The following is a 25,245-nucleotide window of genomic DNA, read 5'->3' as shown; positions in this document are numbered from 1 at the left end:
ACCCACTACAGGAAAGAACCAAAAACAACTTTTGGGACAACACCATCACAGGGGCTGTGGCTACAATAGCTAGAGTGGGCCAAAACACACGAAGACAAAAACAGAGCCTCTCCAAAATCCAGTACCTTCGTGTAGAGTAATTGTAAAGGAATGAAGGCAGGTTAATTAACATTGATAATATACAGCTGTGGGCTGGCTTCAGGGGCAGTGGGTTGGCTGATGTGGATAATGTGCAGCTGTGGCTGGTTCCTGCTAAGTAGTTAAATAGCTCTAAGGGGTATAGAAGAGGAGCTCTGGATGAAGAGAGCCAGAAGAAGCAGAGGGGGGAGAGAGTGCATGCACCCCAGATGTAGGAGAGGCCCTGGGAGAACAAAGGGGCCTGGATGAGGAGAGGCTGGCTGGAAGAGGAGCCCAGAGAAGGAAGAGGCTGGATGCAGCAGAGGCAAGAAGCAGGGTGGACTGGCCTGAAGAGGATGAAGAAACAGCACGGACAGTAGATAAACTTTTGAAACTCTGTGGGGGATCGGTGGCTGTGCAGGGGCAAGGCATGGGAGCTACTTATTGAAGTTAACCCGGTATGTGATGGTAAAAGCCTTGTTACAGCCGGCTAGTTTTGCTAGTGCTGCGACACCTTTGCAGCAACCAAATTTCACAATGCAGGTAGTACTACGTGCCTAGCTATACCTCGCAGGCAGACAACAAGATCACCTTGCTTAAGAATGTACCTCTGCACTGCCATCATAGTTGACATTAAATCCTCATATGCCAAAGCTGACATTACCAAACCCCCATTCTCTAGGTTGAAACCCAAATACTACTTACAGTCTTTAACCACATGTTTAACGATTAAGCAGTATTAAGAAAAAAATTCAGATTAAAACAACTGTCCTTTAATCTATTCTTCACACTAAGTCTTATGATCTCTTTTGTTCAGTGGGACTGGGGAAGGGGAGGGATGGACATTATTTTCCCACTTTCTCTGGAACCACAACTCCCCTTTTAAGTGAAGGGTATGCACCACCTTGCAAAACAGAGCCTAGACTATGGCTTGTCAGTAATTTCACATATATGTTTGCAGTATATTATGGTAAAGCACATATCAGAAGTTCTTCAATTGGTAGCTCTTATCCAATCAGAAAATCCTGCTTATAAGGGACAATTAAATAGCCAGCAAAAAGTCAACTCTTCTTCCGTGACTGCAGGAATCACTGCAACATTGTCAAAACCGATAAATAACAGGTTCTAAGCAGTTTGTGGGCAGCACTTCTTGACCTTCCTAACAGCGACTATGTCCCTCCTCTAGCCAGTTCTCTACATAGGGCCTCATAGCATCAAGGTCCCAACATGAAACACTCACCGCACTGAGTGGGGAGGAAGAAAAACAACCAACTAAACCCCAAGCAATTCTGTGCAGCCCTCCTTAGATGCAGGAAGCTGGGACTTGCTCTAAAGCGTTCACTGCTGCTAGTAACTGACATAGAAAACTTTCCCCAATCTTGCCCTGTTAAGCTATTCAACAATTTTGTATAATACAAGAAACATAGCTTCTTGCCCCCTCCTAACCACTGTAAAACAGTAATAACTATTTATCCAAGAAAGCTGATTTGAGAAAAAAAAAATTCTTGAAGTATCTTCGTTGTTACAAAACTGAAAGGTTTTTATTCTGTATTATTGCTATAATGGACATCTTTGTGTTTAACTTGTAGAAAACATTCAACATATCAAAACAAGTGTGGCAGAGCACAAATAGTGATCATGACACCTCTTTGACCTCTACACAGGTATTTTTTCAGCTCCTAAATTAAGTTTTACATACAGAGGGAGAGAGATACAGGAAATACTGAGGTTACAAGTATGTGAATAGAAACTGACTCACCACAGTCCTTTGCTTGTTGGGCAGGAAGACTCTAACAATAGGCTTCTGTGGAGACTTAGGGTTATTCCGTGACATATCAGCAGGGTTTTGATAAACTGAAAGGGATGAAGGTGCTACAGAGAGGCTAGAAGAGGAAGATGATGCAACTGTGTCTGTTGAAGCTGAACTTGAGACAGAGAAATCAGTTCCATTCCCCATGGATTCCAATAACTGCTGTTCTCTCTGCTGTAAAGCATCTAGTTTGCTGGTGTATTCTTCATAGGCCTGTGAAGGAAGAGCAGCTGTTTTAATGATGTAGTAACCTCAGACAAAAACAGAAATCTAAATTCAGAATGATCATGAAATAAACTCATTCTAAACTAACTCAAATTTCCCAGGAATATGAACAAAATGATAGGGTCAAATTTTTCAGTAGGATGCAAAGAAGAAATGGCTTTCAGTTCATTAAATTAAACATTCTGAACCAACAACCAACTCTTTAGTAGATTAAATATATACAAAGATAAAAGAAATCATAATTCACAGTTTCAACACACCTGCACTGTCTAATTTAAAACTACTTTAAAGAAGAGAGCAATCTTTGTAACCTATGTTAGCTGCATTGCCGAAATACTGTGCTACAGTTAAATACATCTCGGGCAATAATAAAGAGAAAGCTGAAATCTGCTTTTTACCATCTGTATCTGACAACCAACCTAGCTCATTGCTCACCATCCTTCACCTCTGGTACTGTTCTTTCATTGTAAATAATATAAAAAACTATTTCAGTTAGAATACAACTACATTTGCCCAACTATTTTGTAGTATTACAGAGTACAAGTTTGCAGTATTACAAAGTCATTCATAAACATGTAAAAGTGATCCTTTGAAATAATTTTTTAACATCTGTATGAGTTTATACATAAACTTGGTGGAAAATCAAATTAATGTGATTACTCATTGACCAAGTTTCTTAAAGAAATAAAAATCAGTAACATTAAATTTGCCTGTTATTTTTTTATTAAATATAGCCAAGTTAAACAATACTGCCAAACGATAGTACAAATATGTAATTGGTATATATTTGTTTCCATCAACTTTGTCTTTGTAACAAGAAAATTTTTGATCTGTACCCAAGTATCACAATTATTTCTGCACCAAATAAATTGGTACAGAGTATCTTCAAAAATCTGAATCAGTTAAGGAATGTGTGTTTCATGCTATATAAGCATGTCATTGTTAATCAAGGACGTGTTCGACCTTTACAGACAAGAAACAACAGAGATATTACAAACCTAACATCCAAGCAGCAGGGAACAGAATTTTCTATTTAGGTCTCCAGAAAGACCAAGATCTATGCCAAGCTGCATAAATTTTCAATGCCACAAAGAATATTTATTTTAGGGAAAAACACTTTTCTTTTTGTAAAAAAAAAAAAAAAAAAAAGGAAAAATTTGTTTTCTTTAAGTTTTCTATGCATAATATGTTGCTAACTAAAGTTACAGGAGAACTGAACTGACGAAGAAGTCTGCAGGGTTGCGGGGTCTGCATGGGGAAAAAAAATATTAAAGTTATGAGAAAAAATAACCAGCATTCAGTAGTGCTGCCACAACTTTTTTTATTATTTTTGTTTACATTTTACTATTAATTTATTTATCTGGGTTGTATGTGCAGGTTCACCTAACCCAGGCTGGTTTTGTCACGTAAACAATGGTTGACCCAATCTTTTTTATGGAAGTTCAGAATCCATCAGAACGGACCTATGTAAAATGTGTCATCATCCCCACAGAATTAACAAAGAGAATGATAATTTGACAGTGAGGACTAAGAAAAAGTATTTTAAAAAATGATGCTGAACATCACTATTTCAAATTCTAAATTTTAAGTCTTTCATTTTTAATGGATGGACATAAGTTGCAGGAAACAGAGAACTAGTTATTATTTCTTTTCAGATGTCTAGCGTTTCACGAACAGACCCCAAACATGGCGACTTAAACCCAAAACATTTTCATTCTTGCCCAATTCTACTGTCAGAAGTAAATTGAAAGGCTCCCCAATTATAAATAATGGCATTTTTTTGGCAGTACAGTAACACAAGTGTCCCTCTCCTACTTCTAGGATCAACTTTTCATGTAAATTCCAGTAAAACCTCCATGTGGCAAGAATTATTTTCAGTAAACAAAAAATAAGAAGCATAAACTGTTACCATTTCACCAATACTTTTCTAAATACTTACTTCCTTTTCTCATGAACATTGCAAAACATTATTTGAACACATGCAATGTTACATTGCTTCCGGATACTCAAGGGCTTAGCTCCTTCAGAAAATTACACATATCTTTCAAAATATTCAATCCTACAATGTTTACTCTGGCAGCTTAATCTGTTAGTAATGTAAATTTGAAGTCAAATGATTTATCTTAAAAGAATAAACAATGAACATGGAAAGATGGGAGCTGCTACTGGCTTTGGGTTCTATACCATTAAATTCTGCATGAGCAGCTCTATTTTTTATGGAGACAAAAGCTCTCAAGCAGTATACTGTTACTCAATATCACAGCAGAAGATCCCATAACAAAACAGTAGAACTAGAAATGCATCAGTAGACTTTAAATACATTTTTCTTTTTTTAAAAAAATAACTCTTTTTATACAGAAGGAACAACAGTACATGCAGCAGAAAGAGAATACCTCCAATAAAATCTCATTTTCACAAAGATTAAGTACTTTGGTGAAACACTGGTTTCAGCTGATGACTAGCACCCATAGACCTTACTCAGCCAACAGCACGAAGTCAAAACACAGAATTATCCTATGGAGTTAAATTGAAGAATGAATTGAGTAGAAGAATCTAGAAAGAAATATATTCAGTTTACATATTCCCATTAAGAAGCAAATAATGTTCTACACGAAAACTTTAATCTTGCTTTGAGCTTGATACAGAATCACAGGAGAGAGAGAAAAAAAAAAAAAAAAAAAAGAGGATGGGGGGAAAAAAGGCTGGAACGTATCCCTGGAAGTCATGTAGTCCAAACACTTGTTTAACACAGAGCTTATTTTTAAGTTCAATCAGGTTGCTCAGGGCTTTAATAAAGCAAGTTTTAGAAGTCTTGAAGGATGGAGACTCCACAACCTCTGGGCAACCAGTTCCAGGGCTCAAAATCCACTCTTGTGATGACAAATTTTCTCTTTCAAAATTCCCTTGATGCTATCTGCGATGTTGCCTCTTTCCCTTCTGCTGTCTGTGCATGTCTGTAAAGACTCTGGCCCTCTCTTTAGGTTGCAAGAGCCTGCAGATTCCTCCTTAGTCTTCTCCATGCTAAACATCGTTCTGCTGCAGTCACGCAAAATAGTAAGCACATGGCTTGCTCTCCATGCTGGCTAGGCACTTGCTAACGCAGCCGCTGCGGTCCAGCCTGTTACCGTGAGGGCGAGTTACTGGCAGCTCAGCTTGTTGCTCACCAGCGCTCCCCGGTACTTTTCCTGCAGAGCTGCTACCAGCCAGCTGCCTGCCTGCACCAGTGGAAAGCCACCTTGTCCCAGGTGCAAGATGCTGCATTCGTCTTTGCTGTTGTACTGCTTCTTGTCATGAGGCTTCTGTTCAACTCCTCCAGCTTGTTTATCAGTTGCCAAAACCAGACTGTCTTCAGTAACATATATTATCTTCAACAAGTTTGTATACTGTATCACTACAGTGCTCCCAATTTAGTGGGAATTTACAGTATTTCACACAGTTAAAGAAGAAACAATATTTGAAAAGCTGAATATTAGATTCAAATTGGCACATCTTTTCAGTCTACACATAATTCTATGGCTATCTAAAATAGAACAAAAAGTTAATTTTAGTTATATTGTGTACCATATAATATAGTCTCATACAAGTAGTAATACTCCTGAGGCTTCAACTATGTAAAAAGTATAGAAGCAAGCTGCCAAGTCCATCTAAAGCATTAGAAGTTGGCATGTTTATATAAAATGTCTGTATGTACCAAAATACAACTGCTACTCACTCAGGAGGAGCAGAGCAGAAGTTACTTCTTAAATGTTGCAATCTATTGACAAAATAAAAACTGACCTCAGAAGTCAACAGAATTTACATGATATTATATAGATGTGCCAAAAGAGTTCTTTTGACATGATTATGACAAGAGATTTTCTCAAAAATGTGGGTTTTTTTTAAATTACTTTTAATTTATATTATACTTGAAATTTCCTTTCCTGGGCCATAACCAAGCTATACATTCAAGTAATATCATCTAGAGAAACAAAAAGCAACAAGTTAAATATTTTTTTAAAAATGAACCTGGGACAAAACCCGAGTAGCATAATATAGTTTCTCCTTCTCCCTTGCCCCCTACCACGTATCTGGTAAGAAACCCAGTCTAAACCAAAGGAGAACCAACTGTTTTTACCATGCTCTTTCCTTTCCTCAATCAATTTTAGATAATATCCACACATTACAAGACTCTTAAAAGCCTGAACTACAGTTTCCTGGTCCTTGAAACTGAGATTGTGTTTCTATTTAAGAGACGTCTGACCTTTTAGGCTGTTCATCAAATGCAAATCCCACTAAGTTAAATGGGAGCTGAAGATAGACAGCAACGTACGTCAGGATTTCTTCATTTAGTAAGACTCCTAAATCTGTACTTAGTCTAACTTTAGACACTCCAGTTTTGGTCCAACATATCTGATCAGCATCTGTTAGAAGCCTAGTAAAAATTAATCTGAGTTTCCCCAGAACCGCCACGTTTCCTAGTCCCTATATCCAGAGTCAGCATTTTCCTGGAATCCCGCTAACAGTCTGAAACAACCTGAGATTCAGCACCCAGATCCACTTCAGACTGTACCTGCCTGCTCTTGCAATAAGCATACTTTAGATCAGCAAAGAAGTAATCTTTAATTAATTAATTTGAGCTCCTGTGTGGATTCTTCAGATATAGAGAAATAAGAAATGAAATACTGTCCTGAAATTCAACAGCCAAACTCCCAAAATGGCAACAGCAAGGCCTCTGAATAAAATACATTTAATAGTCCAGGAAAAGAGAAATCTGGGGGGTGGGGGGGAAATCACAGTAGTTGGGGACAAACATATCTCTACCCCCACAATTCTCATTTGAAATTGCTTCCAAGCGTAGGAGTAGGAAAGCGGATGATTCCTTGAAGACAGCACTCCAAAACTGACAGTTTTAGAACTTACTGACACCACTATCATTCTATCTCTGCATTTGTGTACCGTTTTATTTTGCATGGAGTCTGAATTAAAAAACCTGACAAGACACCAAAAAAAACCATCAGGCAGCTTACTTATACCGTTAGCTGAAGTAACCTACAGGTCCAGGACGCAACCTCAGACCACACAAAGAACTGTTTACATGCGAATGGGCTAATAGTGTTCAATTAAGTTCTCACAGATGAAGTGGTTGTAGATAATACTGTACACATGACTACGAGACAAGAAGGACACACAATGTATTTTGGAAGTTTAAATAAGGAAGGTATCCCTGAACAGTCATTAACTGTCTACAAAGGCTAACAAATCTGATTAATTCGTTTAAGCATGATCCCTCCCTTCTAAGTTTAAGCTGACTGCTTTTGGCCAGTCTGGATCTGCACAACCCATTTCAATTTGTGAACACCATTTGTTGTCTGTGCCAACTGCACAGATCTTTCTTCTCTCTAACTCAGGTTATCTTCTTTGTCAGTACTTTGTTGGTAGAGATGAAAAAAACCCAGAAACTAATTTTGATGGCCATTAATAGAAGAATATGCAACTGCATATTTTAACCATTTTTGCTAACTGAAACTCAGGTTCTCCCAGTATCATAACATTAGACTTCCTTGCAGAAAAGATTTCCAGTATTTACAATGCTTAGACAAACCCTTAAGAGAAGGGGTTTTCCACAGTGAATCACAAACTGTATTTTGGGAAACAGCACTTCAAGGACAGATATAATGCACTAAGAAATGATGTGGGAAGACAAAAAACATTTGATGTTTTCAGCTGCTGTGATACAGAGTGCTTACAAAAAGTATGGTAAAACCTGCCAAGGAGCTCCTGCAGCCTCTTTTCCAGAAGAAAAGAAAAATGCTATTAATGGTATTTCTACATGTACTGAGTCAAACAGTTATTTCAAATATTTGACAGTGATTTCGAGGGGTCTGTTAGGTCTGAGATACATGCTCACACACAGGGGATGGAGGAAGTTAAGAACTCCGACTACCTATTTAGCTACAAGCCATTTTTAGATTTTAATACAGCCACTGCTTACTACAGTTATTATTTCTTCCAGCCATAACAAGCAGAGAAGTTTTCCTTGTAATCATGTTAGAAAACATTGATAAGATTCCCAAAGCTATTACTAATTATAACAATTAGAATAAAGTTGCGTGCTTAATGATAAATGTTCTCTTCTTTCTTCTGTTCATTTTTTTCTCTGCCCCTGTACATTCTACACATGCTCAGAAGTCTCTCTGCAGCTTTGGTCTCTTTCCTCAGCCCCTACTTCCCTGCCCTGAGAGGAGAGAGACAAGCTACTCACTGCCCTCCAACTTCACACTACATTTTCCACTCCTAGGCAGCTGTACACAAAGTAGCCCACCCAGGCTTGCAGGGCTTACTCCCTGTGCTCTACAGTCACTGTGGAGTGATGGATCAAGGCAGGGAGATAGCCCTGACTCCGAGTACCCTCTCTTGCAGGCATAATTAAATATATGCTGAACTCAACATAGCACATGTCAATCACTTTCAGTACTTCAAGAAATCCATTCTTTCATAGTCAACTGATGAAATATGAAATGATGGCTGCAACAACAGCTGTCAAGTTTTAAAGTTCTCTATGTAAAATGCAATGACACCCTCCACAGAATTTTAAAAAAAAAAAAAAAAGGCGCAAAAAAAAATTTTGGCTTTTCAATCTCAGATTAGCAAAGAAACAAAAGCTTCTGTTTTCTTGAGCAACTGTAACTAAGGCATAAATTCCTTTTTTACTTTTAAATGATGTGTATGTTTCATATTCATTGCACAAAAAATTTTAGTATATCCTTTTCAATGTTCAATTTTCAGAATTAATCTCGTTCAGTTCTTCAGCTTTCTTATGCGTGCTTCTGCTCCCCCCACCCCTTCCTTTCCACTTTTAATTGCAAAGCAATTTTGTTGCCAGGTTCAACCATAATTTTACTTGACATGTCCGCAGAGGCAGCTCGAACACAGGCCAGGAGCCAGCATACAGGGTGCTCCAAGTTCCTTGAACGTGAGCAGTTAGTAAGATGCCTAAGAAATGAAAGATAGAAAGCCAGACAGGAGTACAAAAGAACTGAACAAATCCTATTGTGCTGAAACTCTACACGCCAGTAGATGGATTGATAGCTGTCAAGCTTTTCATAGGTATACAAAAAGCCGTAGTTTTGCAGAAAGCACTACAATAAACCTAGATGTTTACAACAGTGAGAGGCAATATGGGTGAAAGCAAAAGTGTTCATTTGCAGGTACTTATCTAGCAATTAGCTTTGGATAATTCCAACTTTTGCTGAGAAGCAAAACCCATGCTTGCTGATAGCACTCAAGAGATGATCAACAGGCACAATCTACAGAAGTCCGTAAGAGTCACTCACATTTTATGGAAGATGCAAAGAGATCAGAGCAGTGGAAAGGTTTTAAACCCGGTACCAATTGATGAAAGGACTGAGAGCAGCTTTGTGGAGAAGGTCGTGGGGCTACTGGTGGATGAAAAACAGACCATGAGCTGGCAATATGCACTCACAGCCCAGAAAGCCAACTGCATCCTGGGCTGCATCACAAAAAGTGTGGCCAGCAGGTTGATGGAGGTGATTCTCCACCTCTACTCTGCTCTAGTGAGACCCGACCTGTAGTACTGCATTCAGCTCTGGAGCCCTCAGCACAAGACAGACATGGACCTGTTGAGGCAGGTCCAGAGGAGGGCCACAAAAATGATCAGAGGGCTGGAACACCTCTCCTACAAGGAAAGGCTGAGACCTGCGGTTGTTCATCCTGGAGAAGAGAAGGCTCCACAGAGATCTTACTGCAGACTTCCAGTACCTAAAGGAAGCTTGTAAGAAAGACAGGGACAAACTTTTGAGCAGTGCCTGTTGTGACAGGACAAGGGGTAACAGTTTTAAACTAAAAGAGGGTAGATTCAGATTAAATATACAGAATAAATTTTTTACAATGAGGGTCAGGAAACACTGGAACAGGTTGCCCAGAGAGGTGGAGACCCCATCCCTGGAAACATTCAAGATCAGGTTGGACAGGGCTCTGAGTAACCTGATCTAGTTGAAGATGTCCTGGCTTATTGCAGGGAGGGTTGTACTAGATGACCTTTAAAGGTCCCTTCCAACCCAAACTATTCTATGATTCCAAGGAAACAATGGATAGGTGATCCAGTCCAAGTAACAGACTAGCAAAATTACCCATACAGATTCTGGGTAAAAGCAGGGCAATATTTGCACTTTATAGCCAGAAATGATATTTCGGGAAGGGGGGAGGGGAGGAGAGAGAAAAAAGGATGGGTAGAGTATAAGTTACATCACCTTCTTGTTCAAGCACTTCGGAGATAGTACACAGACCCTAGCATCAAGACCTAGACACAGCCTGGCCATGAAAGCTTGGGGGTCATGCAGAGAAGTCAGTAATAACAGCCAGGTACAGAAATTGAGCAACTGGCATGACACTGCACAGCAGCTCTGTACATAGGAAGTTTGCTACTTCTAACAGATGTATTCAACAAGGTATGCTACCCACATGTATTCTACATACTCTCCTGTTCTTTTTACTCATATCAAAACTACTGTATTTTCTTAGTTCCGCATTTCCTAGAAGTAAACGCATTCCTCCTTCATCACACTACATTCAAAGCTTTTTAGATATGGCTTTGTCATTTCATGTTGTGACCAGGGTTGTTCAGTCCCTTTTTCTCACAGGGGAAGGAATACAGAATGTCAAAACATTAGCTCTATCAGCGACAATTAGGTTCAGGTAAATTGCTGCAAAGTAAATTCTGACAACAGAAAGTATCCCCTATACTTGACCAAGCCAAAAGCAGCCAAAAAGGTGGGAAAGGCACAGAAAGGAGGCACTAAACAACTGCTGCTAGGTTGAAATGAACAGTCAAGGGTAGACAGTAATCTCGCTTTGACTGTATCAGGTACTCTGTAACACACTACTTTTTCTTTCCTTCATAGACTTTAGTTTTACTACCGGAAATCTACACACTAAACAAATGACAGGTTTGTAGCATTTAATGCTGTTCAATCAATCCATCTGGGGATGATCTAACCTATCTAACAAGCATCTTAAGAGAAAATCCTTCTCCTCTCTCATTCCATTGTCATGGTTTAACCCCAGCTGGCAACAAAGCACCAGACAGCCAATGATTCACACACACCTTTTCTGCCACAGCAGGATGAGGGAGAGAATCAGAAAAGTGAGAAAACTCATGGGTTGAGACAAAGACAGTTTAATAGGACAGAAAAGGAACAAAATAATAAGAACAGCAAAAGAATAAGAAAATACAAAACAAGTGATGCACAATGCAATTGCTTAGCACTTGCCGACCCATGCCCAGCCAGCTCCTAAGCAGCTGCCCCTGGCCAGCTTTCCCCCCAGTTTATCAACTGAGCATCACATCATATGGTACAGAGTAACCTTGTGGTCAGTTTGGGTCAGTTGTCCTGGCCACATCCCCTCCCAACTCCTTGTGCCCCTCCAGCCTTCTCGCTGGCAGGGCATGAGAGCTGAAAACCCCTTGACTTAATATAAACACCACTTGGCAACAACATCAGTGCGTATCAACATTATTCTCACACCAAACCCAAAACACAGCACTGTACCCCAGCTACTATGAAGAAAATTAGCTCTATCCCAGCCAGAACCAGGACACCCATTTTCTAGGTTCTTGGCTCACAGCTGCAAGCTCTCCCCTTCCCTAACCTTAGCCACAGCTTTAGGGCTCACTGGACTTCATGACGACCAAGTTCAATCTACTAACTGGATGGCAAACTAATCCAACAAAACCAGAATATTTTCCTTCCAGATTAGTGACTGGAAGTGCCTTAGCCACTACCGGTACTGCAAGTACCTGAACAAAGGAAGCGGTGGAACCACACAGCAAACAGCTGGGGAAAGCATTTCAATGACGGTGGACTCTTTTCACAGGACTTGCTGTCTCATGGGATAATTCAACTGAAAAAGCAGAATCCTGGTCACTTCCATCTTCTTCCCAATGGCTTAATGCTCCCTAGCCAGTACCAGCACTACTTGTCGCAAGACGTGCTTTGCGATCCAGCAGAACTCACTGCTGCAGAGGAACACCCTGCTCCGTCTTGCAGCGCTTCTCTACCACGTTGATGAGCCAGAGTTTCATGTCAGTGGCACATGGAACCACTGGACTTTCAAATCTACTTTTAGGCTTCATGGTTTGTAGTCACCAAGTATTTCAGACTTACCACACTTTTTACACTACTGTAATAATTTCCTAGTGTATATTTACAACTGCAAATGTCCTTTTCCCCATCAACGAACCGCAGAATAACCAAAAAGTTTCCAGTGTAGGGATCTCAGTTTTAATTTAGATTAAAGCAAGTGACAAATGGCTGCAATGAACAACTTCACTACCTGAAATCCAGACTTAGTACAGATTAAGCTCATTATTACTGCAATTTGATACACACTCTAATGAAACCAACATACATGTGGCAATATTAAGTCCAGACACATGGAATGAACTGGTTCAAGTGAAAATCGAGTGTATTTATATTATATACCACTAAGTGGTTAAAATAGTGATTAGCACTTGTTCAATACTCCCATTTCACATCAGCAATAAGTAAAGCAACAATGGAGGGCCTCATTTGACCTTAACTGTTAAGGACATTATGTCAACATTTGTATAATCAAGCTAGTGCCCTGCTCTGACATATTAAGATAAAACCTAAAAGTACCTCAAATAATGAGATCTTTATTTTTAATTACCCTGTGCCTTCAGGCAGCAATTACAATTAAAAAGACTACAAAAGAAATCTGGTTGACCTCCAGTTATTTCAATACTTGAGAGAACCAAGAAAAGGGCAGGGTTTGGAGCAAGTGACACCCATTCAATTCCTAATAGATGTAACCTATGCATGCAGTCCTTTTTTATCCTCTTAATGGTCCTACGTCAATGCAACTTTATGAATCTGGACTGATGAAAGAATACACAAATTTAATTTGTAGTTAGTTTACAAATTAAACAGCTTAAAAATATTACCCCACCCTACAATTTTATATACTTCTTTAAGAAGTTCCCTTCTACTAACATAATTTTTTAGATCCTACATGATTATTTTTGGAAGAGAAAAAAGTCAACTGCTTTAAAAGCAATGTTAATCTTATGTTTTCATGTGTATGTGTATATGCTTGCTTTTAACAACAGAGCATGACTTTTTCTATTATACAATCTTCCCCCAGCACCTAAAAAGCATGCATTACATTTCAATTGCACCAACATAATTATTAGACCATGCCAGTGATCTTTCCCTAGTGATGCGTATCAGGAATACCATACAGTTCCTTTCTATCTCCAGGAAGAGTTACGCTTCTGTTGCACAAGGAGAATATTCCCTTTTATTAAAGGTATTCTCAGTTTTAACATAAAATGGTTCATATAAGATCAAGATAACACACCATTAATCTAACCACAATCATTTGAATGTAAACTTACCTCTAAATATATTGATGGTGGGTTATGCTCTCCTCCAAATTTATCTAGCAGTGCCTCTATATGTTCTTGTGTTAATTTAATCATCTGTTTGATATTCCACACCTAAAACAGAAAATTAAAATTTTTTATAATCAGAAACAGCATAGAGAATCTGTCCTAAAACAACAAAAAAAATACATTTCCTTGATATTTAATAACAGAAGTCCATAATAAAAATTCCTGTTCATCCACTGTCAGTAATACACAGCTTGCTTCTGAGATAAACAGAGAAAAATTAAATTCTAAAAGTTCTAAAATTCAGGGACCATTGAATTAACAACTTCAGAACAGTTTATTTTTCATGTTTATCAAAATCGTACGAAGTATTTTCCTTGCAAGACTTTGCAACCCAATTTATACAGTACTACAAAGTTTAGTGGAGGAGTTAGTCTATCAGACCTTAAGTCATCTGTGTAAACAATCACAAAACCAAGACCTGCTGTTCTATTTGCATGGGAATAGGATGTCTTGATCTTAAAGAGCACCTTCTATACCCTGTCTTCTATACTCTGTCTACCCTGCAAGTTTTCTTACAGACCTCAGACGTGATCTGTATAAGACATTTATTTCTAGTACACAGGGAAGACTTATGGCACTGCACTGTGAAACATCTTGGGTTTACTCATTCTTCATGTCTTGAAAGAGTTAGTTTTAGGACTTTGATACTATTGTAGGTGAACAGTATTATGAATCCTAATTTATACCTTAAAAAGCCAGTGACGCACAAACCCAAACATTTAAAGCAAAATGCTACGCTGATTTAAGAAGCCACTACAGTTCAACCAAAGTCAGAAATTTATAGTGGGGTAACGGGGAGGAAGAGAAAAGAATCTCTTCTTCATAGGTAGTGTTATACAAGCTATTTATCAAGAAGAAAATACTACATCAGAGTTATTAGACCCAGGATGGAAGAAATGAAGATAATATAAATGGTGCTTCTTCCAAAGCTTTTTTTTCTGCTTCACAGATTATAATATGTATAGCCTTAAGACCAGGTCTAGATTTACAAATTTTGACAACCTACCTCATCGAAAAGATGATGCACATAACTTTATATTCTAAAGTAGATTGGATCCTATTACTGGTGCCTAAGTTGGATCAACACAAGTTTTACTGTGAAGCTTGAGATGTTCACAATGAAAACAAACTCTAAAATACAGAACTCACATTTTGCACACCACCTTATTTACCCCTTCTAATTCTAGACATCAGTTATTTACCAGCAATTTCCTAAAGTAAACTAGCAACTGATTCACTTGTAGCCCAACTTTAGAACAGACACTAGAACAAAGATTTCATCAAGAAGCTACAGTCAAGCAAAAATAAGTTTGCTCAGGAACAAGCAATCCAAACTACAAAAAGTGAGGGAAGCAGGGGAACACCAAAGAGAGAGTGCTATTTCAAGTATTCTGTATGTAAATTCCCTTGAGGCAACTGTGGAAGTCAGCTTGCTTCTAAACTCACAATCTATCACGCTGAAGCTAGGACTCCCAACCAGCAGCAAAGAGAAGGTTTTCTCTATTTTGCTAGTTCTTTCCAAGATGGCAAGTGCTGGTTGTATGCTTGGTGAAAGAACAAGCTTGAATCAACAGTATTTCAATTAACCTGTTCAATGTAAGAGTTTAGGATGCTTAGTTCCTGTGTAACTGGTAACATGCTGTTAACCTGGGTGTGCATATAGAAAATCCCTGGCAAACGAAGGAATCATCTCAGGATTGCCTTCACAAACAGGTTTCATTAGTACTTAACACAACTTCTATTATTTGGTCATTCTGACAACTTTACACACTGAAAGTTTTCATCAACATACACTGTACCACAACCAATACTGACAACTTACTATACTTAAATGCCTGGCAATAGGGAAGGTGGGGATGAAAGTTGCTTCACGGAAAGTAACCCAGAATTGCAGAAAGGTTGAGGTTGGAAGGGACTTCTGTTGGTCATCTGGTCCAACCCCCTCCCCTCAAGCAGGTTGCCCAGGAGCACAGATCATTTTTTGAGCATCTCCAAGGATGGAGACTCCACAACCTCTCTGGGCAACCTGTGCCAGTGCTCAGTTACCCTCACAGTAAAAAAGTGTTTCCTGATGTTTAGAGGAAACCTGCCATGTTTCAGTTTAAACCCACTGCCTCTGGTCCTGTCACTAGGCACTACTGGAAAGAGCCTGGCTCTGTCTTCCTTTCACCAACCCTTAATCATCTTTGTGGCCCTTCACTGGACTCTCCCCAGTGTAGCTGTGTCTCTCATTCTGGGGAGCCCAGAACTAAACACAGCACTCCAGGTGTGACCTCACCAGTGTGCTAAGTAGAATGAACCCCTGCCAGATGAGTTTCCAAATACTTTTTTTGAAGACTGATAGTGAGTAACTTCTTTGCTCATGTTTTCTATTTTGTGTCCATGACCACAACCTTACTTCTCTCTTCTATTACAGTAAAGATACAGAATAACAAATATAATTGAGAAACAATAACATGCACAATGGAAGCATGTTATTTAGAAGATGTGGGCAAGAAAATCAAACAGCCTTTAACAAGGGCAGAAATCTTCCTGCTAAGTTAACATCATGGCAAGAGCAAAAACTGAGTGACTAATGAAGAAAATTTAAAAAAAATTAAACTTACTGCCAGGCTATGGAAAAAATGTCTTCACCTGAAGAAGCTGAAATTAGTCTAAAGGAACACAACATTGCTCAGAGAAGCTGAAAACAATGCTCTGAATTACCTACTATACACCTGTGCACTAAACCAAGAGCCTTTACACAAGTGAATCTTGGAGACAATACACATTTCTATTATCTTAGAAAAGCTATTCACACAGTTAAAAGTATGCTGAAGGCAGAAGGAAATTTATCAAAGTCAACCATAGCAACAAATCATTACTTGTTGCTCACAGAAATGGAAAACCTGTTTTGTGAGCCATATTTATCAAAAGTCTTCTGACAAGCTGGAAAACTTTCACAAATCTAGTATTGACTAGCATATTCTATGCCTAATCAAGTACGCAGAAGAACACATATGCCAAGGCAAATTTCCAAGCTTCACAATTTCCCTTTAAGTGGCAACTTTACTTATTTTTACTTCTAGAAAATTTACCTTTTGGCTTCCCATATCAGTGAATATGCTTATACACAGTTTTTGCGGTCTGGAGCAACCCTTAACTAGCTAGCCCCTTGACAATCAACTCCTGTGGAAGTATACTGCATCCTACTATGCAGGATCTACAACTACTTCAACTGAAGGAACTCAAGCCTTTTCCTAACTGGAATTTGAAATTAGTGCTCTGTGCAAGTGACCTCATGCAACTTAGAAACGAGTGCTTCTGCACAACACAGTACCCACAGGTTCTGCCTCACAAAAAATACACCATACCTGTTGCACTTACACAGCCAGCAGAGCCAGCAACTTCAGCCTGTCTGTTCCCCTTGCAGAGTTGCTTGTTCCAATAACTCATCTCAGCTAAGTTTGTATCATGTGCGCCAGCGCAGCCTTACAGACTTTGAGACAAGACATACGCCAATCATATCTGTGAAAGAAACCTGAAACACTAGGTTCTTAAGAATTAAATCTTTTGAGGTCAGTAGTACTCACAGACATACGGGTTTCTTTCAACTGTGCAAATGAAACCTAAGTGTACAAAAATTGCCTAGGATTTTAGGAAGTGTCTCACTCTCCATAAGCACACACATTCCAGGACAGCAGCAAAGAACTACCAAACAACAGGGACAACAAAAACATGAAATGTAGAATCCTTTTAGCAATCAGTTCTAGATCAAAGAGCTTGTTCCTAGATAACAGAATAAACCCAAGCTTTTCAAGTTAAACACGTACACATTAATACCATTCTTTCCTCAAGATCTCACAACAATCCCTTTATCCACACTTTATTCACACTTTCTCTAGAATAAGAGAAAATTGCAGAAGGCTGCTGGTCATTAAGAAAGAACAGACATAGCTTTTGATAACCCTTATGAGCACTCCACCACACTTAGGAAGCTCCACACCTATAGGAAACCATAAAACCACAATTGCCAAGTATCTCGCAGAAATATAAAAAATTATGCCAGCCTAAGTGACAGTTGCTAGAAGTCTTAACATTTTCTAAAGTAAATCTGCAATGTACCTAGTACCATCCACATCAAGTCCAGTCCCTTCCCACAATCAGCAGCAAGGTTATTTGAGACACATCGTTTCATTGTAGTTCCACGAAAAAGTAATGAATCCTTTACAACCTGGGTAACCTTATCATTTTTTTTTTTAAAAAAAAAAGCCTCAAATTAATTATTCTGTCCTGTGTGGTTAGGTTAAGGTTATTCTCTGTCACAAGAGATTAGATTTGATTCTCCTTTTAGTGCTGCTGATACAAGGAAGCTGACACAGGCTAACATGGACACAGGCAGCCAGAAGACTGGAAATATTCCAGATATGCTGGAATATATCAACTTGTATCTGCCTATTGTGGATAACTGTGCATTAATTTTGCAAATAAGCACTCCCTTGCAATGTAATAAAGATGATGACCTATTTCAAGCCAGAGGCAAGCCAGATACAGTAGAAGCCTAAATCCATTCTATTCAGGGAAGACTATGGCTCCACAAATGTGAGCCTATAAGCCACAGTTATTTCTGCATCTTTTGCTGCTTGTCAAAACATGCAGTGCCTGAGACAGCACAAAACAAACTATCTTTTATACTTTTTGCACCTGGCATCAGTACTCAAATCTTACAGCACATCTCAACTCTAAGCTGCATGATTCACATTTGGTAGAAGACACTTGAGAGTTCAAATATATTCTGTAAAGAAAAAAAAAAAAAAGCCATTATTTGTCCAGGCACAGTATGTTCTGCATTGATGGAGGATACTTTGATAGAATCAAGGTAATTAAAAACAGAAATAAGAAATTAAGCATTTAATTTGGAAACTGTTCTATAAGGAGGCCAAAATCATCAATACCTATCCAATACTATTCTAATCAGTCCCTTCAGGCTTCTTTCTTACACAATCAATTCAATTGTTCGGTCCACTGAACTAGGGTCCACTTTGTCAGAAAATGCTTTAGAAAGCTGTCACGCGTGAGATTGTTCATAGCTAGACTAATGTCTTAACTAACCTGATCGTGAAGCATTAGGGAGAGAGGCATGAGGACATATGAAAGGGGTTAATAACTCAGCACCTCATCTCAGCATTCACATGTCAAAATGCAGAGTTTGCATTTTCCAGTTTCTTTCCTGAAAATCACTCTTATCTCTTCCTCATGTTGCTATTTTTTCTTGAGATACTTTACACCCGCATCAAGCTTGAAATGTTCTAGTTTATTACAAAGCTTGTTCTTAATTTTCTGCACTGCCTGCTGGAACATGCACATACAGTGGGAAGGACAGTCCTTTCCTTCTTCCTTCAGCCTCTAGATCTTCTCCATCTCTCAGTGGAAGATTCTCTCAACTCCCACATCTGCTGTGTTAATTTTTCCATTTTTCCTACTCTGCTGGCTTTTCATGTCTACCACATTTTCAGTGCTGTAGTTAAACTTTTTATTAAACAAGTATGAAAAATACTATCAGTTGAAAAACTACTGAATTGAAAACCAGCTTGCAATGGGTTTCACGTACAAGTTTACACAAGTGACATAAACGTAAGCATTGAGGCTGCCTTTCCTATTGTATTTTCCCCAACTTTTTATTAATGTTGGTGAATCATTTTTATCACAGCTCCTTTACAATGTCTGAGATATGAACTCTGACAGTGTTATTTTCTTTGTTGGCTAGCTAGACAGTTCAGAATGGGTGTGGTTAACATTTACAATCACAGAATAGTAAGTTATGGACAATATCTACAGAAGTTACTGTAGCCAAGAGAAAAAGGAACTGGTATCTCTTTTTCCACAAAAGTCTATGAACATATCTTTCTAGACTGGTCAAGAATAGCCTGGTGAAGATGTGTAATAGTATATTCAAGAAGGAAAATCCTCAAGAAGAGGTACAACTTTTTTTGTACCATCATGTCTGATGACTAAGATCATAACTAGGTCAGCTAATACGGTAAAGTGATCAGAAGGTATCTGTTGTAAGCACAACAGTTAGTAAAATATTAAAAAGGTTTAAAGATGAAAACTATTTTCGATTTAACAGACAACATTTTTTTGGAAGGAAAGGCCAATTCTTATCCCCCTGTAACCAGCAGTGCAGGTTTTCAACTGTGTCTGTTGTGACACTGCTCCTGTTAACCAGTAAACCCCACCAAACCCAAACACTCAACTCCCTCCCTACTCCAAAAACCTAGGAAGTATTTGACCAAGCTAATGCTCAAGTATCAGAGTATCATCTTTGAGGAGTTAGCAGCAGAAACTCTATTGACACAACCAGTAGTAGACTAACTCTGTGATTCCAAAACAAACACATTCAATAAAAACTTGCTTTCTTTACTAGAGAACTTCCACCACATAAAATCCTGGTATTACTTAATACTTAAGTTTTTATGTAATATTTGTGCATCTCTCATTTATTTACAAACCACCAGTTGTAACTGAGAGCAATCTATGTCTTTTCCTTTGTTTATTTCTAAACATGAATTTAATTGCTCATCATTCAACCCTACTCTTAAAGCAGAATAAATAGCCTTTCAGTCTGGCTGGCCTTTGTCTCTTAAGTTGCCTCTTCTTTAACAAAAGGAATTCAGACTTCAAATGTTCCTTGCTTCTTAAAAGCATTTACAATTTTTTTTTAATATAGTGATAAATTGTAAAGGATAAAGCTCAATAAAGTCTACCCTTGAAACACAACCAAGCAGTTTGTCTAGAAGAACAGTCACCAAGAGCCTTTGGCAGTGGTTGCTTCGCAGCTTACACCAACCTAGAAGGTGGGTGCAACTATCGTATTGTCCTTGGCTATTTACCCCTGCTCCCTTCCTTACGCTTTCTCCAGAACTTAAACCTTCGGCTGAACTATTTCAGTATGCTAAACAAGCAGAAAATTGTTCTCTTTGTCAAGGTTAGCTTTCTGCCAGTCTAGCGTGCTCAAACAGCTTGGCAAACGACCCAGTGACCACCTAAGCTGGGGAAAAAAGCCACCTTTCCTCTCCACAGCCCACAGTTAGATGGATTCAGGCTACTGTGAAATAGCAGCCTTCTTGTTTAAGTTTCAACTCTCTTTCATTCCCCCACTTTTTCCATCACCTGCCATCTTTGCTGCTTGCTGCTAAGTAGAATTTTCCTCCAAGCACTATAAAAAGGAAAGTTAACAAATGGTTTCTACCGCAGTAGAACAGCAGTGTGTGAAAAAATAAGAGGTGCCTGTATCCTTCATTTAAATCATTAACCACCAGTTGCACAGCTTTCTTTGATCTAACTGAATCTTTAATTTAGTATTCCATAAGGCTTTTGTGTTGCACTACTACTAGCCCTTTTGTTCATTTTGGTACTTAATTCAGTAGACATGAGGCTCATACAGAGATCAACTTCTGGTACAATTCACTGTATTTACATTTATGAACTTAACTTCTCCCTAGACTGTCACAGGTTTTAACCAAAAAACAAAAACAAAAAAAAAAAAAAAAAAAAAACCAAAAAAACACAACACGAATCTACCCAGATTTTCTAACTCATTTAAGAATGCAGTTTTGCTTTAGAGATATAACTACCACAGACTCTCAAAAACTGTTAAATCCATACGGCAGTGAAGTTCAAAAAAAGACAATCATGCATACAGCAGACTATTTCTTTGCACACCTTAAGCTTAAGACAAGTCATATTTGCGATGAAAAGCAAGCAGCCAACCAGCTAATTACAATAATAAGAAGAAAACACTAGTCAAGCAGAGCTCTTAAACGGCTTGGGTCACATGAATTAAAATGACAAAACAAATGAACTCAGTCTCAGCTGAACTACAGAACTTACTCTGCTCTCTCCTTGCCAGAGCACACTAAATTAATTAGACTATCCAGAAAAGATAATCAGCACCTATTTAACAGTTAGTTTTCAATCCATAAAATAACTTGTTACACACTTCACAATATTCCACCACTAAACTATTACTACACAGTGCATGTGTTTCCTGACAGCTGGTTAGAAAATGTAGACAGCTGGAATTGTTAGTCAAATACAAATATATTCTGTTTGTTTAGAAGTACCTGTGATCCAATAAAGTAACTAAGGTATCCCATTTTTATCACAAACAGGTCTCAAAACCTAAACCAGAGCAAATGTGATTTGCTCCCAATCACAGAAAACAGTCACAAATAGAAACTGCCACAGAAACCACATTCTCCTAAACGGCATTCTATGTTCTACTCAGCAGACCATGCTGCCTTAGTAACCCTAATACCAACATGAAAAATTAAACAATTTTAAACGCAGAATTGGTTCCTTGCCACTCATTGTAGAGTTGGAGAGTTAAAAAAAAAATAAAAATAATCCAAACCAATAAACAACAGCTACCATAGTAGGATGGTGAAAAGAACCATCTAGTTTAGAAAACTGAAAAAAACCCAACACTGGGAAAGATGGAAAAGTACATTTAACACCAGCTTTACTAATAAAGATACTGTTTAAGGGGCCTCACTACAGAACAGATGAAGATATTAGAGGTGGTATACCCCTTTTTGTGGTTAAAAAAAATTTAATCCCAGCCACTTAGTTAAGCAACACATTTTTAAACAGTAAGTACATTTTCTTCATTAACTACCTCACTTGCTTGCCTCCTAGAAAAAAGGTTTTAAAGCAAGCTGGTACCCTTCCTATGGAAATTGAATTGCCTCTTCACACTAAATTTTGTGCTGGTATACTGGGAAAACTCACAAAAATATTTCACTTGATCAGAACCTTGGAAAAACAAAAGCTTCCTTCAGTGCCCAACACACTCCCTATGATCTCCTGAATTCAATATCAATAGTATGCAGAATTAATTTGGTACCAAGCACTATACCTGCACTGCATGACAAGCTTCATTTTGAAGAGAGCACAGACTGTTTTGTGATCTTCAATGCTCACATTGGTTGGGGAGTGTCATGGTGGGATGACAGCCAGCAGCACTGTTCCCTGAAAACTAACTGAACTGAGAGGACCTTTGGATAATGGGAATTAAAAATTAGATCTTTGGCTGTTTCACCCTTTTTTGCTAGGGTACATGTTAATAAAATGTCATCAGAAACAGAATAAAGAAAGGCACTGTTACTGCTCCTTCAAAATAACACAAATACTAAAAAGGTGAAGTAACAAGCCAAACACTTGCAGCAAGGGATTTAAACAGGAGAGGAAAAAAAAAAAAGGCATGTAATTCTGCATCAAGCAGCCTTGTTGGTAGCATTAGCCACAGAAGAGGAAATCAGTTGCATAAATATGTATTTCATCATTTTGGAAAGAAGCTGTGCGCAGGAGGGAAGATGAGGAGGATTCCATTGTACACCCAAAAATTCAAGAGCAATTGCAATAAAAAAGCCAAAGCAAAGAAGTACATATCCTGCACGCTGACTTCTGCATCCTCCTGCACTAGCTATAACAAAATAACTGCGTTCACACACAGAGATTTGTGAACAGTTGAAAATTACGAAAACCATCTCACACCTCAAAAAACTAAATACTGTCTCTAGAACTCTCATGGTCAAAGCTGCTGGAAAAGTATACTTAATATACAAGAAGATCACAGAGGACCTTCACATCCCTGGCATACCGGCAAAACTATGTCATGTAATCATATTTCGGTGAAAGCTATGCTCAGAAGCAATCCAGCATGGGAAGGTCACAACCATAAAGATCTAACATGTCAGGATCCAAACCTGGCAAGTCCAGCTAAGGAAGCCTCAGCTGAACAAGACTTCTCATTCAAATATAAAAAGTGAAGGCCTATACAGTTTTATGGGACAAAGATGATCTTAAAAAAAAAAAAAAAAAAAAGAGAGAGAGAGAGAGAGAGAGAGAGAGAGGGGATAGGGGAAACCACCATACTACCACTACTCCCCCTAAACACGTTCCCTTTGTCTCCTACCTCACAAGAGTTTCAGAGCTCATTGGGTGCTGAATGTTGAAGACATTCAGTTCACTAAGCTTGCAGAAAAATAACCCAGCAAAAGTGATGCCAATTTTCTTCAGCATTAATGAGCTGTATCAACTTCAGAAAAGACCTATGTGGTACTAAGTCAGCACAAGGGAGCAGATCTGGCTGAGCAGCCTGATGCAGGAAACAGCAAAGGCTCTCCCTCTGGGTGGCAAAGCACCATTTGATTGACTTCAGTGTAACTGCAGTGACAGGGAGCGGCATCAACCGTTAGGGACTATGGTTATGACACAGCATTTGTGCTACACTGTACGTTACACCACCCTTCAAAAGCAAGTGATGCAAACTGAAAATAAAGCTTATGTACAACTTACACTTGGCCAGAAAGTTTCTCCAAAACCAGCTTCTAATGTAAGGCTGGACTGGAAGAGGATTAGCGATTTCATGATTGTTTGAAACCTTTTATTGCTTCCCTTGGAAGTACAAATAAAATTATATTCCCTTCTAATTGACATTCCCTCCAAAATATTTCATGCAAATTTTCTATAGATAAAACAATTAATAAAACAGAACTAAAGACTTACTGCAAAGTAACAAACCAAAGCGGAATATTGGAGCTTTAGGGAAATTGTTGTTTTCCAGTTTGCTTTAAAAAAATGTCTACAGTATTTTTAACTGCATGCAACAAAAGAATTGTCTTTCCTGGCTAAGAAGCGTCAAGAGGGATATTATTAGAACAGCTTTAAAAGTAAGAGGTCTTTTGAGTTTAACAACTACAACAAAATACAAATGGGAATAGCATTGGTGGCTTAAGTTAACAACAAAAATTAACAAAAAACTCAGTATCAAGCACTTTGTACCCAATCAGTCTGCAAATATCAACAGACAAGAAACAAGCCTCCTGAGACATCAAAACTTTTCAGAGGAAGCTACTACTCTATCAAGCAAATTTTCTGTAATCAAACAAGCTACCACAGGACAGAGCCGTTAATCTTACTCCCTTTTGGGAAAGACATCATAAGCGGAAATCTCTTTAATATCCCCAATAAACTCAAGTATTTCAAGGCTGTGTTCTAATGTTCGATCTACATTGCCACAAAAAAATCATAAAAAGCCTAAGGGAAAAAAGACAAAATATTATCAAAGTCATCAGTTTTTCTACGCCTGGATGAACTTCATTCCCAACATGTATTTGCCTGTGGAGGTGACAGAACCTATTATTGAACATTTTACAAAGAAGTTCAGAAAGTCTGTTTTTATGCTTCACTATACTTACTCATAAAGAAAAAGGTCTAACAGTAATGCGAAACCATCTCCTCTTCTACCATTTAAACTCACTACCACTGGCAGTAATCACCACAAGCCTGGAGAATGAATTATTTGCATTCTTTGCATCAGATTTGACAATTTCCATTTCTTTTTTAAACAGCTTGAGGGTTTTTTTCAGTCCTTCCTCAAAGCTCTGACTTTCCAGATTTCAGATAGCTGTTATCGTTCTTCTCTAGACTGACCTCAGCTAGCCTGTGCATTTCTTGAAGCTGTGACCTGAAGTCAGACATAGTATTCAGCTAAGGCCTTTCCTGTGTTATGCAGAACAGAAGAATTATTTGACTTCTCTTTTGAAATATACTCCTGCAGAATATTATTGGATAT

At 38.4% G+C, this 25,245-nt stretch overlaps 1 protein-coding gene across 3 annotated transcripts in view; it reads right to left on the bottom strand.

The window, feature by feature from the left end:
* BRAF (B-Raf proto-oncogene, serine/threonine kinase) overlaps positions 1–25,245 on the bottom strand; it is a 92,533-nt gene that overhangs the window by 58,878 nt on the left and 8,410 nt on the right. For 2 of the 3 annotated variants that reach the window (XM_080390866.1, XM_080390864.1), the window contains exons 2-3: positions 13,569–13,670; positions 1,877–2,140 (exon numbers count right to left, since the gene is read on the bottom strand). In XM_080390866.1, the coding sequence (XP_080246992.1) occupies positions 1,877–2,140; positions 13,569–13,670 (366 nt within the window). Of the gene's footprint in view, positions 1–1,876; positions 2,141–9,032; positions 10,315–13,568; positions 13,671–25,245 lie in introns of those variants that run through there. The other variant, XM_080390865.1, reaches the window with a different exon arrangement.

The sequence above is a fragment of the Falco punctatus genome, assembly GCF_963210335.1.
Source record: "Falco punctatus genome assembly, chromosome: 6".
NCBI classification, from domain to species: Eukaryota; Metazoa; Chordata; class Aves; order Falconiformes; family Falconidae; genus Falco; species Falco punctatus.
This window is presented reverse-complemented; position numbering and strand designations above follow the sequence as displayed.